The sequence below is a fragment of the Ovis aries genome, chromosome 4 (assembly GCF_016772045.2).
Source record: "Ovis aries strain OAR_USU_Benz2616 breed Rambouillet chromosome 4, ARS-UI_Ramb_v3.0, whole genome shotgun sequence".
In the NCBI taxonomy this organism is placed as follows: Eukaryota; Metazoa; Chordata; class Mammalia; order Artiodactyla; family Bovidae; genus Ovis; species Ovis aries.
Genome location: NC_056057.1, coordinates 24,928,336 through 24,942,082, shown reverse-complemented (window position 1 = coordinate 24,942,082; position 13,747 = coordinate 24,928,336). Strand labels below are relative to the sequence as shown.

General features: G+C 40.0%; 1 protein-coding gene across 7 annotated transcripts in view; it reads left to right on the top strand.

The window, feature by feature from the left end:
- The first annotated feature begins 8,074 nt into the window (after positions 1-8,074).
- Positions 8,075-13,747, top strand: part of AGMO (alkylglycerol monooxygenase) — a 504,195-nt gene continuing 498,522 nt past the window's right edge. For all 7 annotated transcript variants that reach the window (XR_009600465.1, XM_060414948.1, XM_060414949.1 and 4 more), the window contains exons 1-2: positions 8,075-8,393; positions 10,393-10,523. Coding sequence is in view for 6 of the 7 variants with exons in the window: in XM_060414948.1 (XP_060270931.1) it covers positions 8,268-8,393; positions 10,393-10,523 (257 nt within the window). In the remaining variant the exon portion in view is untranslated. The remainder of the gene's footprint in view (positions 8,394-10,392; positions 10,524-13,747) is intronic.

Below are 13,747 nucleotides of genomic sequence, written 5' to 3'. Positions count from 1 at the left end.
ATAGATACATCAGTGGAACTGAGTAGAGAGCCTGAAAAGAGTCCTGCTAAGTAGACAAATATATGAACAATATGGACTCTAATTCTTGATATGGGAAGAACTGGGATCCACCAAAGGCAGTTAGGGAGGATATAACATGAAATTAGAACAACTTCATGACAGATACAAAACCAAATTCCAGTTAACTAAAGGAATAGCACGTGAAATGTAAATGATCATTTTTATAGAATTCTAGTAAAAAAAAAAAATTATGAGCCAGACCCAAAAGCAGAGGTAATCTCTTTAACAAGTGGTGCTGGGAAAACTGGTCAACCACTTGTAAAAGAATGAAACTAGATCACTTTCTAACACCGCACACAAAAATAAACTCAAAATGGATTAAAGATCTAAATGTAAGATCAGAAACTATAAAACTCCTAGAGGAGAACATAGGCAAAACACTCTCAGACATAAATCACAGCAGGATCCTCTATGATCCACCTCCCAGAATTCTGGAAATAAAAGCAAAAATAAACAAATGGGATCTAATTAAAATTAAAAGCTTCTGCACAACAAAGGAAAATATAAGCAAGGTGAAAAGACAGCCTTCTGAATGGGAGAAAATAATAGCAAATGAAGCAACTGACAAACAACTAATCTCAAAAATATACAAGCAACTTCTGCAGCTCAACTCCAGAAAAATAAACGACCCAATCAAAAAATGGGCCAAAGAACTAAATAGACATTTCTCCAAAGAAGACATACGGATGGCTAACAAACACATGAAAAGATGCTCAACATCACTCATTATTAGAGAAATGCAAATCAAAACCACAATGAGGTACCACTTCACACCAGCCAGAATGGCTGCAATCCAAAAATCTGCAAGCAATAAATGCTGGAGAGGGTGTGGAGAAAAGGGAACCCTCCTACACTGTTGGTGGGAATGCAAACTAGTACAGCCACTATGGAGAACAGTGTGGAGATTCCTTAAAAATTGCAAATAGAACTACCTTATGACCCAGCAATCCCACTGCTGGGCATACACACCGAGGAAACCAGAATTGAAAGAGACACATGTACCCCAATGTTCATCGCAGCACTGTTTATAATAGCCAGGACATGGAAACAACCTAGATGTCCATCAGCAGATGAATGGATAAGAAAGCAGTGGTACATATACACAATGGAGTATTACTCAGCCGTTAAAAAGAATTCATTTGAATCAGTTCTGATGAGATGGATGAAACTGGAGCTGATTATACAGAGTGAAGTAAGCCAGAAAGAAAAACACCAATACAGTATACTAACACATATATATGGAATTTAGGAAGATGGCAATGACGACCCTGTATGCAAGACAGGGAAAGAGACACAGATGTGTATAACGGACTTTTGGACTCAGAGGGAGAGGGAGAGGGTGGGATGATTTGGGAGAATGACATTCTAACATGTATACTATCATGTGAATTGAATCGCCAGTCTATGTCTGACGCAGGATGCAGCATGCTTGGGGCTGGTGCATGGGGATGACCCAGAAAGATGTTATGGGGAGGGAAGTGGGAGGGGGGTTCATGTTTGGGAATGCATGTAAGAATTAAAGATTTTAAAATTTAAAAATAAAAACTAAAATAAAAAAAATTTTAAAAAAATTAAAAAAAAAAAAGAGAATAGCACAGAGAAAGGTGCAATTGCTATTTGACAGCATAGTTATAACAAAGTTAAAATAAACATAAAAACTGAGAGAACATTTGCCACATATATGAGAGACCTGTATACATATATACAATAGACATAGCCTATAAATCAATACAGAAAGACAATATAATAAAATCATGTGCAACATATATTAAAAAATAAAGCACACACAAAGGAAAACAAATGGCTAATGTATTGAAAAGATTTTCCACGTTCCTGGGGAAATGCAAATTAAAACAAGATGTCATTTTTCACCAATCAATTGGCTGAAAACTGTAAAAGATTGATAGGAGCCAGTGTTAAGCAAGAGGGAAATGCAATTTTGGCAGTGAATTTGGCAGTGGCTAGCAAGATATAAATTTTATAAAGCCTTCAACAACATAATTCCACTGCTAGAAATCTACCTAATTCAAAAATGTGCACCAATGTTCAAGGTATTTATACTGTGATGTTCGTTGTTGCATTAAATTTATTGGCCTAACTGCAAGACTACACATAACTGCACGACAGTGGAGAAACAGTTAAGTTGCGATGGTATGCGAGTCCTTGGTTGACTTTTTCCTTAGATCCAGTCCTCCCCTTCTCCTTCTCTGCTGTGCTCTCCAGGCCGCTCCTGCAGACTTCTTTTCCTAGGATCCTTCCTCACTTGGCTTTGGGCTCCTTTAGGTTAAGGGGAAGTACGGCTGAAAGGTTTGTTTGGAGGAAGAACTGAGAAGCCACAGAACCTATTTTTGTTCCCTCTCTGCTTTTATTTGACAGGCCCATCCTGGTGCTTTTTCCCTGGGTGACCACAGTCCCCAAGCTCTATTCACCTGACCTCCTCTCTTTGTGCCTATAGTTTAAGGGTGCTAGTGGTTTCCTGGGCTTCCCTGGTGGTTCAGTCAGTAAAGAATCTACCCACAATGTGGGAAACCTGGGTTCAATCCCTGGGTTGGTAAGATCCCCTGGAGAAGGGCTTGGAGGAGTGGTTTCCTATTGATATTAATCTTTCAGCTCAGTTCAGTTCAGTCGCTCAGTCGTGTCCGACTCTTTGCCACACCATGAACTGCGGCACGCCAGGCCTCCCTGTCCATCACCAACTCCTAGAGTTCACTCAGACTTATGTCCATCGAGTCAGTGATGCCATCCAGCCATCTCATCCTCTGTCGTCCCCTTCTCCTCCTGCCCCCAATCCCTCCCAGCATCGGAGTCTTTTCCAATGAGTCAACTCTTTGCATGAGGTGGCCAAAGTACTGGAGTTTCAGCTTTAGCATCATTCCTTCCAAAGAAATCCCAGGACTGATCTCCTTCAGAATGGACTGATTGGATCTCCTTGCAGTCCAAGCGACTCTCAAGAGTCTTCTCCAACACCACAGTTCAAAAGCATCAATTCTTTGGCTCTCTGCCTTCTTCACAGTCCAACTCTCACATCCATACATGACTACTGGAAAAACCATAGCCTTGACTAGATGGACCTTAGTCGGCAAAGTAATGTCTCTGCTTTTGAATATGCTATCTAGGTTGGTCATAACTTTCCTTCCAAGGAGTAAGCGTCTTTTAATTTCATGGCTGAAATCACCATCTGCAGTGATTTTGGAGCCCCCCAAAATAAAGTCTGACACTGTTTCCACTGTTTCCCCATCTATTTCCCATGAAGTGATGGGACTGGATGCCATGATCTTGGTTTTGTGAATGTTGAGCTTTAAGTCAACTTTGTCACTCTCCTCTTTCACTTTCATCAGGAGTCTTTTTAGTTCTTCTTCACTTTCTGCCATAAGGGTGGTGTCATCTGCATATCTGAGTTGACTGATATTTCTCCCAGCAATCTTGATCCCAGCTTGTGTTTCTTGCAGTCCAGCGTTTCTCATGATGTACTCTGCATATAAGTTAAATAAGCAGAGTGACAATATACAGCCTTGACATACATTAATCTTTAGATTCTCTTTATTCCCATTTGGCTTTTTTTACTTCTTTCATTGTCTCTGTAATTGATTCTTTGCATTAAAATTCTCTACTTTAAATGCTTTAAATTATTTTGATTGCCTGCTTGGAATATGCATACAACTGTGCAGCTAGTTAAAAAAAAAAAAAAAGCTGTATTAACATATACCGAGTGGAAGAATGTTCCTGATAAGTTGCTGACTCCAAGAAGGAAAGTTACTGTACCATTTTTTTAATTTAAAAATACTTTACCTATACCTTTGTTTAGTATGATCAGTTTTTTTTAAACAAAACAATGTGTATGTTTAAATATTAAATGATAATAATGGTGATAATAATTAACCTTTGTAGGGAAAAATAGGTATGTAGGTATGACAAAATGCCCACCAGGATAAGTTGTTAGTGTGAATTAGAAGGGAGGCATATATATGAATCTTTTGAGGGGAAGGGCTGCACCTACTTTTGACTTTATTCATTTATTTTTAAAAGTCTTTTCACTTTATATACCTAAATGCTCGGATTTTTCCCATGATGCATAACATTTGTAATTTAAAACATTTTTAAAGCAGGTAATAAAGCATTGTATCTAATATGATCACTTTTATTAAATATATATTTTTGTATGTGTTCATTTGTAATGGGAATCCCCCTGAAAGTACAGTCAGTTCTGTAATATTTTGAAAGCGTGAATTTGCTCCAAAAGGATGAATATATTATGGAATAATTTGAACATGCCTTCTATGTGTGTATGTGATTTTGTCAGGGAGAGTTCCAGGTGAATGCTAAAGGTGGTACCTAACTGAACCAAAAGGCTTGTGGTGGTTGTTGTTGAATTGCTAAGTTGTGTCCGACTCTTTGCGACCCCATGGACTGGAACATTCCAGACTTCCCTATCCTTCACTATCTTCTGGAGCTGGCTCAAACTCATATCCTTTGAATTGGTGATGCCATCCAAAGATTTCATCTTCTGTCATCTTCTTCTCCTCCTGGCCTCAATATTTCCCAACATCAGAGTCTTCCAATGAGTTGGCTCTTTCCATCATGTTCCGAGTTTCAGCTTCAGCATCAGTCCTTCCAGTGCCTTCTGATGAATATTTAGGGCTGGTTCCTTTAGCATTGACTGGATTCATCTGCTTGCTGTCCAAGGGACTCGCAAGAGTTTTTTCCAGCACCGTCATTCAAAAGCATCAGTCCTTTGGCACTGGTCCTCTTTACGGTCTAAATATCACATCCATATTGTGAATGAATACTGAAAAAAAATCATAGGTTTGACTATATGGACCTTTATCATCAAAGTGATGTCTTTGCTTTTTAATATGCTGTCTACATTTGTCATAGCTTTCCTTCCAAAGAGCAAGTGTCCTTTCATTTCATGACTATAGTCATGGCCTACAGTGATTTGGGGGCCTAAGAAAATAAAATCTGTCACTGTTTCCAGCTTTTTCCCTACCTATTTGCCACGAAGTGATGGGACTGGATGCCATGATCTTAGTTTTTTGAATGTTGAGTTTTAAGACAGATTTTCACTCTCTTCTTTCACCCTAATCAAGAGGCTCTTTAGTCCTCTTCACTATCTGCCATTAGAATGGTATGATCTGCATATATGTGGTTATTGATGTTTTTGCCAGCTTGATTCAAGCTTGTGAGTGATCCAGCATGACATTTTACATGATATCCTCTGCATATAAGTTAAGAAACAGGATGACAAAATACAGCCTTGATGTACTTCTTTCCCAGTTTTGAACCAGTCTGTTGTTCCATGTAAGGTTATAACTATTGCTTCTTGACCTGCCTGCAGGTTTCTCAGGAGACAGGTAAGGTGGTTTGGTACTCCCATCTCTTTAAGAGTATTCCACAGTTTGTTGTGATCCACACAGTCAAAGGCTTTAGCGTAGTCAATGAAGTAGAAGTAGATGCTTTTCTGGAATTCCCTTGCTTTTTCTATATTCCAGTGGATGCTGGCAATTTGATCTCTGATTCCTCTGCCTTTTATAAATCCAGCTTGAACATCTGGAAGTTCTTGGTTCTCATAGTTTTGAAGCCTGTCTTGGAAAATTTTGAGCATTACCTTGCAAGCATGTGAAATGAGCACAATTATCTGATAGGCTGAATATTCTTTGGCATTGCCCTTCTTTGGGATTGGAATGAAAATTGATCTTTTCCAGTCCTGTGGCTACTGCTGAGTTTTCCAAATCTGCTGATACATTGAGTGCAGCAATTTCACAGCATCATCTTTGAGGATTTTAAATAGCTCAGCAGGAATTCTGTCACCTCCACTAGCTTTGTTGGTAGTAATGCTTCATAAGAAACGTAAAAAACGTTACTTGACTTCACACTCCACTCCAGGATGTCTGGTTCTAGGTGGGTGACTGCATCATCGTGGTTATCCAGGTCAGTAAGATCTTTTTGGTATAATTCTAATGTGTATTCTTGCCACAGATATCAAGGGAACATTTCATGCAAGGATGGGCATGATAAAGGACAGAAATGGTAAGGACCTAGCAGAGGCAGAAGAGATTTAAAAGAGGGGGCAATACATAGAACAGAAAAGCTTAGGGAGACACAAAATGCATGCACATGCACGTGCCTTAATCATCTGCCACTGTCTACAAGTCTGACTCAGTGTTGTGAGCCATTGTATCCAGATCTCTGGTTTCACAGCTTGCCATATGGTTTCGGATAAGCCTCCTTCATACTCCATAGTACAGCGGGCAAGTCTTCCAAGACTAGCTTCCACAAACAAAGGTCAGGTCAGATCTTTTTCATGATGAAATACCATATTTATTGTCGTTTTCATGCATTTCTTCATCATATAACATGTGCCGGCTACAAACTGGCACCTGCCATGCACCTCTGGAAGGGTTAAATAATGTGCTGCTGCAGCTGATGATTTTCATCACCCCCTGCAAGGAATTCAAGGTGGAGAGCAGAAATGAGGCACTCTGTGCTCTGGGAAAACTGGCAGAACAGGTCTTCAGATAGATATTTTTAGAAGCCCAATTCTTATACTCCTCATTCTAGAAAAACACTAAACTCCTTGGTTACATCTGCTCCTTGTGACTAGCAATGAGCTTCCTGAAAGTAGCAGAAACTTTCTGCAAAAAATATATGCTTGATTGCATGTGGTCGCCCTCATCAAAATCACATATATACTGACCTTTCCCTCTACCTCTTTGGAGAAACTTCTTAGAGCTATCTGAAATGCTGTGTCCCGGGCTATTGTCCTCATTTTGCCCCAAATAAAATTGAACTTGCAGCTTTTATGTTGTATATTTTAAGTCAATACATGTATAAATGGTTTTTTATTGTACAGACTTGCATAGTGCAGTGATTTTTAGTAATAAGCATGTCATATGATAGTGGAACTAATTATATCAAATGTTAATAGTGTCTCTGGGTAGCAATTTATTTGTTGCTTATCTATAGTGTCTATTTCTCTGAGGACAGTCATGTGTCAATAAGCTAATTACATCTACATACCCCACTCCAGTACTCTTGCCTGGAAAATCCCATGGACCGAGGAGCCTAGTAGGCTGCAGTCCATGGGGTCGCTAAGAGTTGGACATGACTGAGCGACTTCACTTTGACTTTTCACTTTCATGCATTGGAGAAGGAAATGGCAACCCACTCCAGTATTCTTGCCTAGAGAATCCCAGGGACGGGGGAGCCCGGTGGGCTGCCGTCTATGGGGTCGCACAGAGTCGGACACGACTGAAGCGACTTAGCAACAGCAGCAAACATTTTCGAAAGATGAGGTGGGAGTCAAAGGATGACCATAGCCTATTGTAGGTGAAGGACTGATTTGGAAAGCTTCACTTACTTGTTGGTGATGCAGTTAAGTGCCTTTTAGCCTACCTAAGTGACACAAACAACCCATGCTCCTCCTGCAAAACAGAGATAAGGTCTCTCAGCAACACCTTAACTGCTGCTTCAATCCAAATCCCCATTAGCACTAAGAAGAATACAGATGTGACTAGTCAGCATGCCCTTAAACTGGTTTGCAAACATTCAGATGTGAACATGATACAGATGCAGGAATACACAGGCAGTCACCAGTAAGATATATTTGGTGCTTATTGGCTTTTGAGGTTAGTCTTAACTACCTGAGATCAGAACACCTTGTCTCTCAGGAAATGTGACACTGTCGGGAGACTACAAACCTGAGCCCAATGTGAATTTCCAAAGGGAGAGAAAAACAGGTATAATATTTTCCTCATGTGATTTGCATCTTGAATTTCCACCCACTTTTTCAGAACGAACTTTCACTTGCCATCACTTTGTTCCTTCTCTCCAAGGAGGTATCATGTGGGTTTTTTGTTTGTTTCTCTTTTTTAGTGATAAATTACTCCACCTGCAGCTAAACTCCACTGTTTATCTGTGATCTGGGCAGGAGCCGTTCCTCCTCTGCCCCTCCCGAGCGTGGGCGGCCTCTGGGTCAGCGCCCTCCGAACTCTGAACTCGTTCCTGATTGATCCTTGTACTTCTCTGCCTCGTCACACACCGTCTGCACAGACTCTGCTGTCGGCTCTGCTCTGTGGGGCTTTGTTCCTCCCGGGTCTCTCTCTGACAGAGGGCTTGATCCGTGCAGCACAGCTCGTTCTGTGTTCAGCCTCTGGCTTCAACCACTGAAGCACAAATACTCTCCAGCTGGGAGTCAGACAAGGGCAGAGATGAAGAACCCAGAAGCCCAACAGGATGTTTCGGTTTCCCAGGGGATTCGCATGATGTTTTATGTGATGAAGCCCAGTGAAACGTCATTCCAAACCCTGGAAGAGGTGCCTGATTATGTACGGAAGGTGAGGCTCTCTGGGAAGAGGCTGCTCTTGCTTTTCTCTTAATAACAAGTAACTTAAACACAGTGTGGGGTTTCATTCATGTCCATTCTTCAAATAATTCTAATAAAAATAGTTTCAAAACAAAGCATGAGGGAAAAGTGGAATTTCCACTTGAACTGATTTTCTGTACAATATCCATAACCATCTCTTCCTATTAAATTTCTCTTCCCTGAAATGTCACTCCAGGATCTGATAAAACTAAAAAAGTTTTCCTGGACACAGTGGCATTACAAATTTAGCTGTTAGAAGTTCAGTATCCAATGGTTATGTGGTATCAGTAAACTTTGTAACAATTTTGTTTCTAAAGGAAAACTTGTCTACCACCTCCCAGGAAATGATTTCCTGTTTTGTTTTGTCCTTGTTGTTGTTGTTTTAAGCAGGGTGGTTCTGAAGAATGGATTAACAGCTGAGCGATCAACCCTGATTTCCTAAGTTTGAACTTAAACCAAGTTTTCTTTGAAACTAAGTATTCAGAGGCACTTTTCACTTCTGGTTCCTGGCTATGATTGGAAGTGGAAATATCCAGAATTAGAACTTGAATACTGAAGTTCCCCACCCTGTCAGAGTTGTTCCTAAAACACTTACTAGTTCAGACCAAAAATAGAAAAGAAAATGACATCAGAAAATATGGTCTTAGGCTTTGGGTTTAGAAAATTTCAGTACTCATGGTCAACTTTCAAATGAGAGAATCCCATAATTTTTTCAGGATTTTATATTACCCCTTTCTGATTTTTTAAGGAAAGAATGTGGTACCCACGTCTTTGTAAATCATTATTATTTTGTATTATGACATCAAACCTAGCCTGATATTTGTCATCAATTACAGATGATTTTTTTTCTATAAGAGAAAACTGAATGAATAAAACTTGAAGATGTCTAAAATGTTTAAAATGATCTCATTCTCTGAACTACTCAGAAGCAAAATTTTTTGTTCCTACAGTTTCAATTTTTTTCAAAATTTTATTAGAGTATAATCGATCTATAGTGTTGATTAGTTTCTGCTGTACCACCAAGAGTATCAGTTATACATACATATATCCATTCTTTTAAAGATTCTTTTCCCATATAGGTCTTACACTGTACTGAGATGAGTTTTCCATATGCTATACAGTAGGTCCTTATTAGCTGTATATTTTTTATATAGTAGTGTGTATTCCTACAATTTCAATTTTGTGATTCCTGTCATTCTAATATGAAAAAAATCATGTGCATCTTTAAGGAAAGTGATTTACAGTGGACCTTATCTTTGTAGTGTATTGATAGATTTATGATTATTGCACTTATTTTAAAAAGTGTTTTCTAGACCTTGAAGCATGTCCTGCCTAATCTTTATTTTCTTGGCTGAATTATTGTGGTTACATCTATGGTTGTATTTCGTTCTTTGTAAAATATATTTATTTATTTTGGCTGTGCTGGGTTTTCACTGTTGCGTGGGCTTTTCTCTTGTTGCAAGTAGGGGCTGCTCTCTAGTTGTGGTGTGAAGGGTTCTTATTGCCGTGAGTTCTTTCTCTGGGGAGAACAGGTTACAGGGCACACAGGCTTCAGTAGTTGTGGCAACTGGGCTCAGTAGTTGCCGCTCCTGGGCTCTTGAACACAGGCCCAGTAGTTGTGGCACTTAGGCTTAGTTGCTCTGCAGCATGCAGAAACTGCCTGGACCGGGGATCGAACCCATGTCTCCCACACTGGCAGACGGATTCTCTGCCACTGAGCTGCCAGGGAAGCCTCCATGGTTATATTTTGTGTCCAAATCGGATGATAGAATTGGAGCACCTTGTTAGTGTGTGTCTGAAATAAACAGATTTCTTTGCCTGTTGGGAGGAAATAATTGAGGATAGGTTCATACCTGTTCTGCTATGAACTGTCACTCTGGGCCTCCTACTTCGGGAATGACTAATCAGGAAACTTGGAAGAATGTCATACCAAGCACAGTATCATCTCTCTTCTGTAATTTCCTTTGCAGGCAACTCCATTGTTCATTTCCTTGATGCTGCTTGAGCTGGTTATCAGCTGGATTCGCAAAGGGAAGCCACTGGGTGGTTTGGATGATGCCTTGGCATCTTTGTCAGCCGGCATTATGTCTCAGCTTCCGAGGTGAGTTAGCTAGTTAGCTGTGGTGAGCGAATGAACTTAAATTCTCCAGGTAAGATGAAGAAGAAACCCACTGTATAGGGGATTGGTCTGTTTTTACATACATTCCCAAAGAACTCAGTTACGGTCATTGATTAAATGTTCGATGTTTTGTTCATTCTGAATGTTTTACATCTGTTACTGAAAATACTGCTCTAAGTATTATTTATTGTGATTACTGAATTTATTGGTGCCTCCTTGAATTTTGTGCCCAAGGCAATTGCTTCACTTGTTTTAGCCTAGTCCCAGGCCTGAGTTATCTACTAGGAAATTAATTTTGCCTCAGGCAAATTCACCTGCAGCAGCAATCTCCCTAATCAATGTCACACAAAGCTCTAGATTACTACCGTGGTCTCCTAAGTGGTATCTCTGTCTCTAGTCCTATTTCCCACTCCAGTGTTCTTGCCTGGAGAATCCCAGGGACGGAGGACCCTGGTGGGCTGCCGTCTATGGGGTCCCACAGAGTTGGATACGACTGAAGCGACTTAGCAGCAGCAGCAGCAGCAGCAGCAGTCCTATTTCATTTGCAGCCAAATGTTTCCATAACGTGAATCTGGTCGAAACTCCCTCATAGGTTCCTTATGGCCTGAGGATAATTTCTTCCTTAATTTATGGAGGCCTTTGTCTGTCCAGCCTGCCTTCAGGTCCTTTGATTCTTCTTCCCCCATTGCAGTAGCCATTTGCTCCGTATTTGCCATCACCCAGATGTCTCATGTGGTCGTCCAAGTGGCCAGCTCCCATTCATTTCTTCAGTCTAAATATAGACTTCTCATGAAGAGTCATACTCTTCAGCAAGTCTTGTCTGTTTTCCAACCCTCCTTTAGGCATCACTTCACTATGGACTGAAATCACTGTGGAGTATTGTGCCTACACTATAATAGAATTGTCACATGGTATTAAGCTCACCTGTTTGCCCCAGCCCTCCTGCCCGCCCCCACCACCGGCCCTTCCTGCTAGGTTGCATGTAACTGGGGAAAAAAAGGTGTTCTTCATAGTTTTAACTCCTATGTCTATAATGATGTACAAAATAATCGTGTGTGTGTGTTTTAGTGGAATATGGTTTACAATGCTAGTTAATTTCTGCTGTACAAAGAAGTGAATCAGTTATGTGAATCACTTACGTGAACAGCAACATATAGCTCCTTGCTCTTGAGCCTCCCTCACCCCCATCCCACTGCTCTAGGTCGTCACAGAGCACAAAGCTGAGCACCCTGTGCTATTCAGTAGGCTCCCACTGGCTATCTGTTTTATGGATGTTACTCTATATATGTCGGTCCTAACTTCCCAGTTCATCCCACCCTCCCCTTCCCTTCCATGTATACATGTCCATTCTCTATGTCTGTGTCTCTATGACTGCGCCCTGGAACTAGGTTTATCTGTTCCATTTTTCTAGATTCCATTCATGTGTTAATATATGGTATTTGTTTTTCTCTTTCTGACTTACTTCACTCTGTATGATAGACTCTAGGTATAGGAATGAGATTGGATCATTTGTAGAGATACGGCAGAATATATTTTAAATCTCACATTCTTACAGTGCTATGTTGCTGGTGAAGTCTGAGGATGAAGGGATTAAACAGTGCGTACTGGAGTGGCTTAGCATTTGCTCATCCTCCAGGAGATCTTCCCAACCCAGGGATTGAACCCAAGTCTCTTGCATGTGCTGCGTTAGTGTGCTCATGCAGTTGTGTCTGACTCTTGGAGCCCTCGTGGGCTGTAACCCACCAGTCTTCTCTGTTCATGGAATTCTCCCAGCAAGAACACTGGGGTTGCCATTTCCTCTTCCAGGGGATTTTCCTGGCCCAGGGATTGAACCCTTGTCTCCTGCGTCTCCTGCATTGGCAGGCAGATTCCTTACCACTGCACCACCTGGGGACCCCAAAATAAGGAATGCTCTACTACTTTTTAGAAAGAATAAATTATAATGTGTTTAGAGGAGGTACCAATGAATGGAGAGGGCTCTTCAGTGTATAAGAGTTTTCCCAAGAGGAGAGAGTGAGGGAAGAGTCCCTCAGAAGTCTGTGCCTTGTATTACTGGTGAATGTTCTCATTCCTGCTTCCCACCCATTGCTTCTTTTACTGTTTTAAGAGCTTCACTTCTGACCAGTGCTCACTGCTTTGGAATGTTTGCATGAACCGCCCAGTGGGAAACCAAGGTGGATTTTTTAAAAATAAAATAAGAACTTAAAGATAGCTGAGAAAAGGTAAAATCATTTCCTATAATTGCATAAAATTGTAAATAGAAAGTAAACCTAAAGGCAAAATTTATTTCATAAATATTACTATGAAAAAGATAGGTTAATAGTTATAAAATAATAGTAATGATAATCAGAATAGTGATTCTCTGAAAAATTACTCATATGGTTGCATACTGCTGTCAGAATCAGAGAATAATATCTCAAATTATTTTCAATTTCCAGAATACTCTAATTGGGAATTTGCAATTATACATAATTTCCTTTATTTCATGCCTCCCTTAAACAGAAGTGAACAAAAGCTATATTCAGCATACTCAAGGGACAAGTATATTTGACTATTGAAAAATACTCGGTTATAATACTTTATTCTGAGAAACTTGAGTGTATAGTTTTATGGAAATGGAACAATTGATGAACTGTCAAAATAACCTGATAACTGAGAAGTGCCCTGTAGGAACGATTATGCATCACATATTTTGTTGAGCTGGAATGAATTTATAAAGAACTCGGAGACATCAAATCGGATGAATGCTTCATTATTTAGCTGTTTTAAGTTTGACTTTGGTCACAAGTGAGATTAGATTGTTCTCTTATTATATTGTAACAACTAGAAATGTAAATTGTATCCTCAGTGCTCTATTTCTCTTCAACACTGTGATTAAAAGGTACAGAATTCTAACAAGATACCCAAGGAGTAATATTTCTGCTAAAAAAGAAACCCCCAAATATAAGGGAAATGGGGAGAGAGAAAGAGAAAATAAAACAAACCAGTCCTTCAGGGATAAGCCTGCAGTTCTTTTTCTTCACGTCCCACTCCTCATAACACTCCTTAAGCTAGCACAGGCTGTGAACTCTGGTGCCCTTTGAAAGAAAGGGAAAAGGTTGTGAACTTGAATTTGGGGCCTATTTTTTATAGTTGTATTTTGAATGAGAAGAGCACCTTACTTCTCTTTTTTGTTCGCAGTTTTAAATTATGAAATGTGGATAACT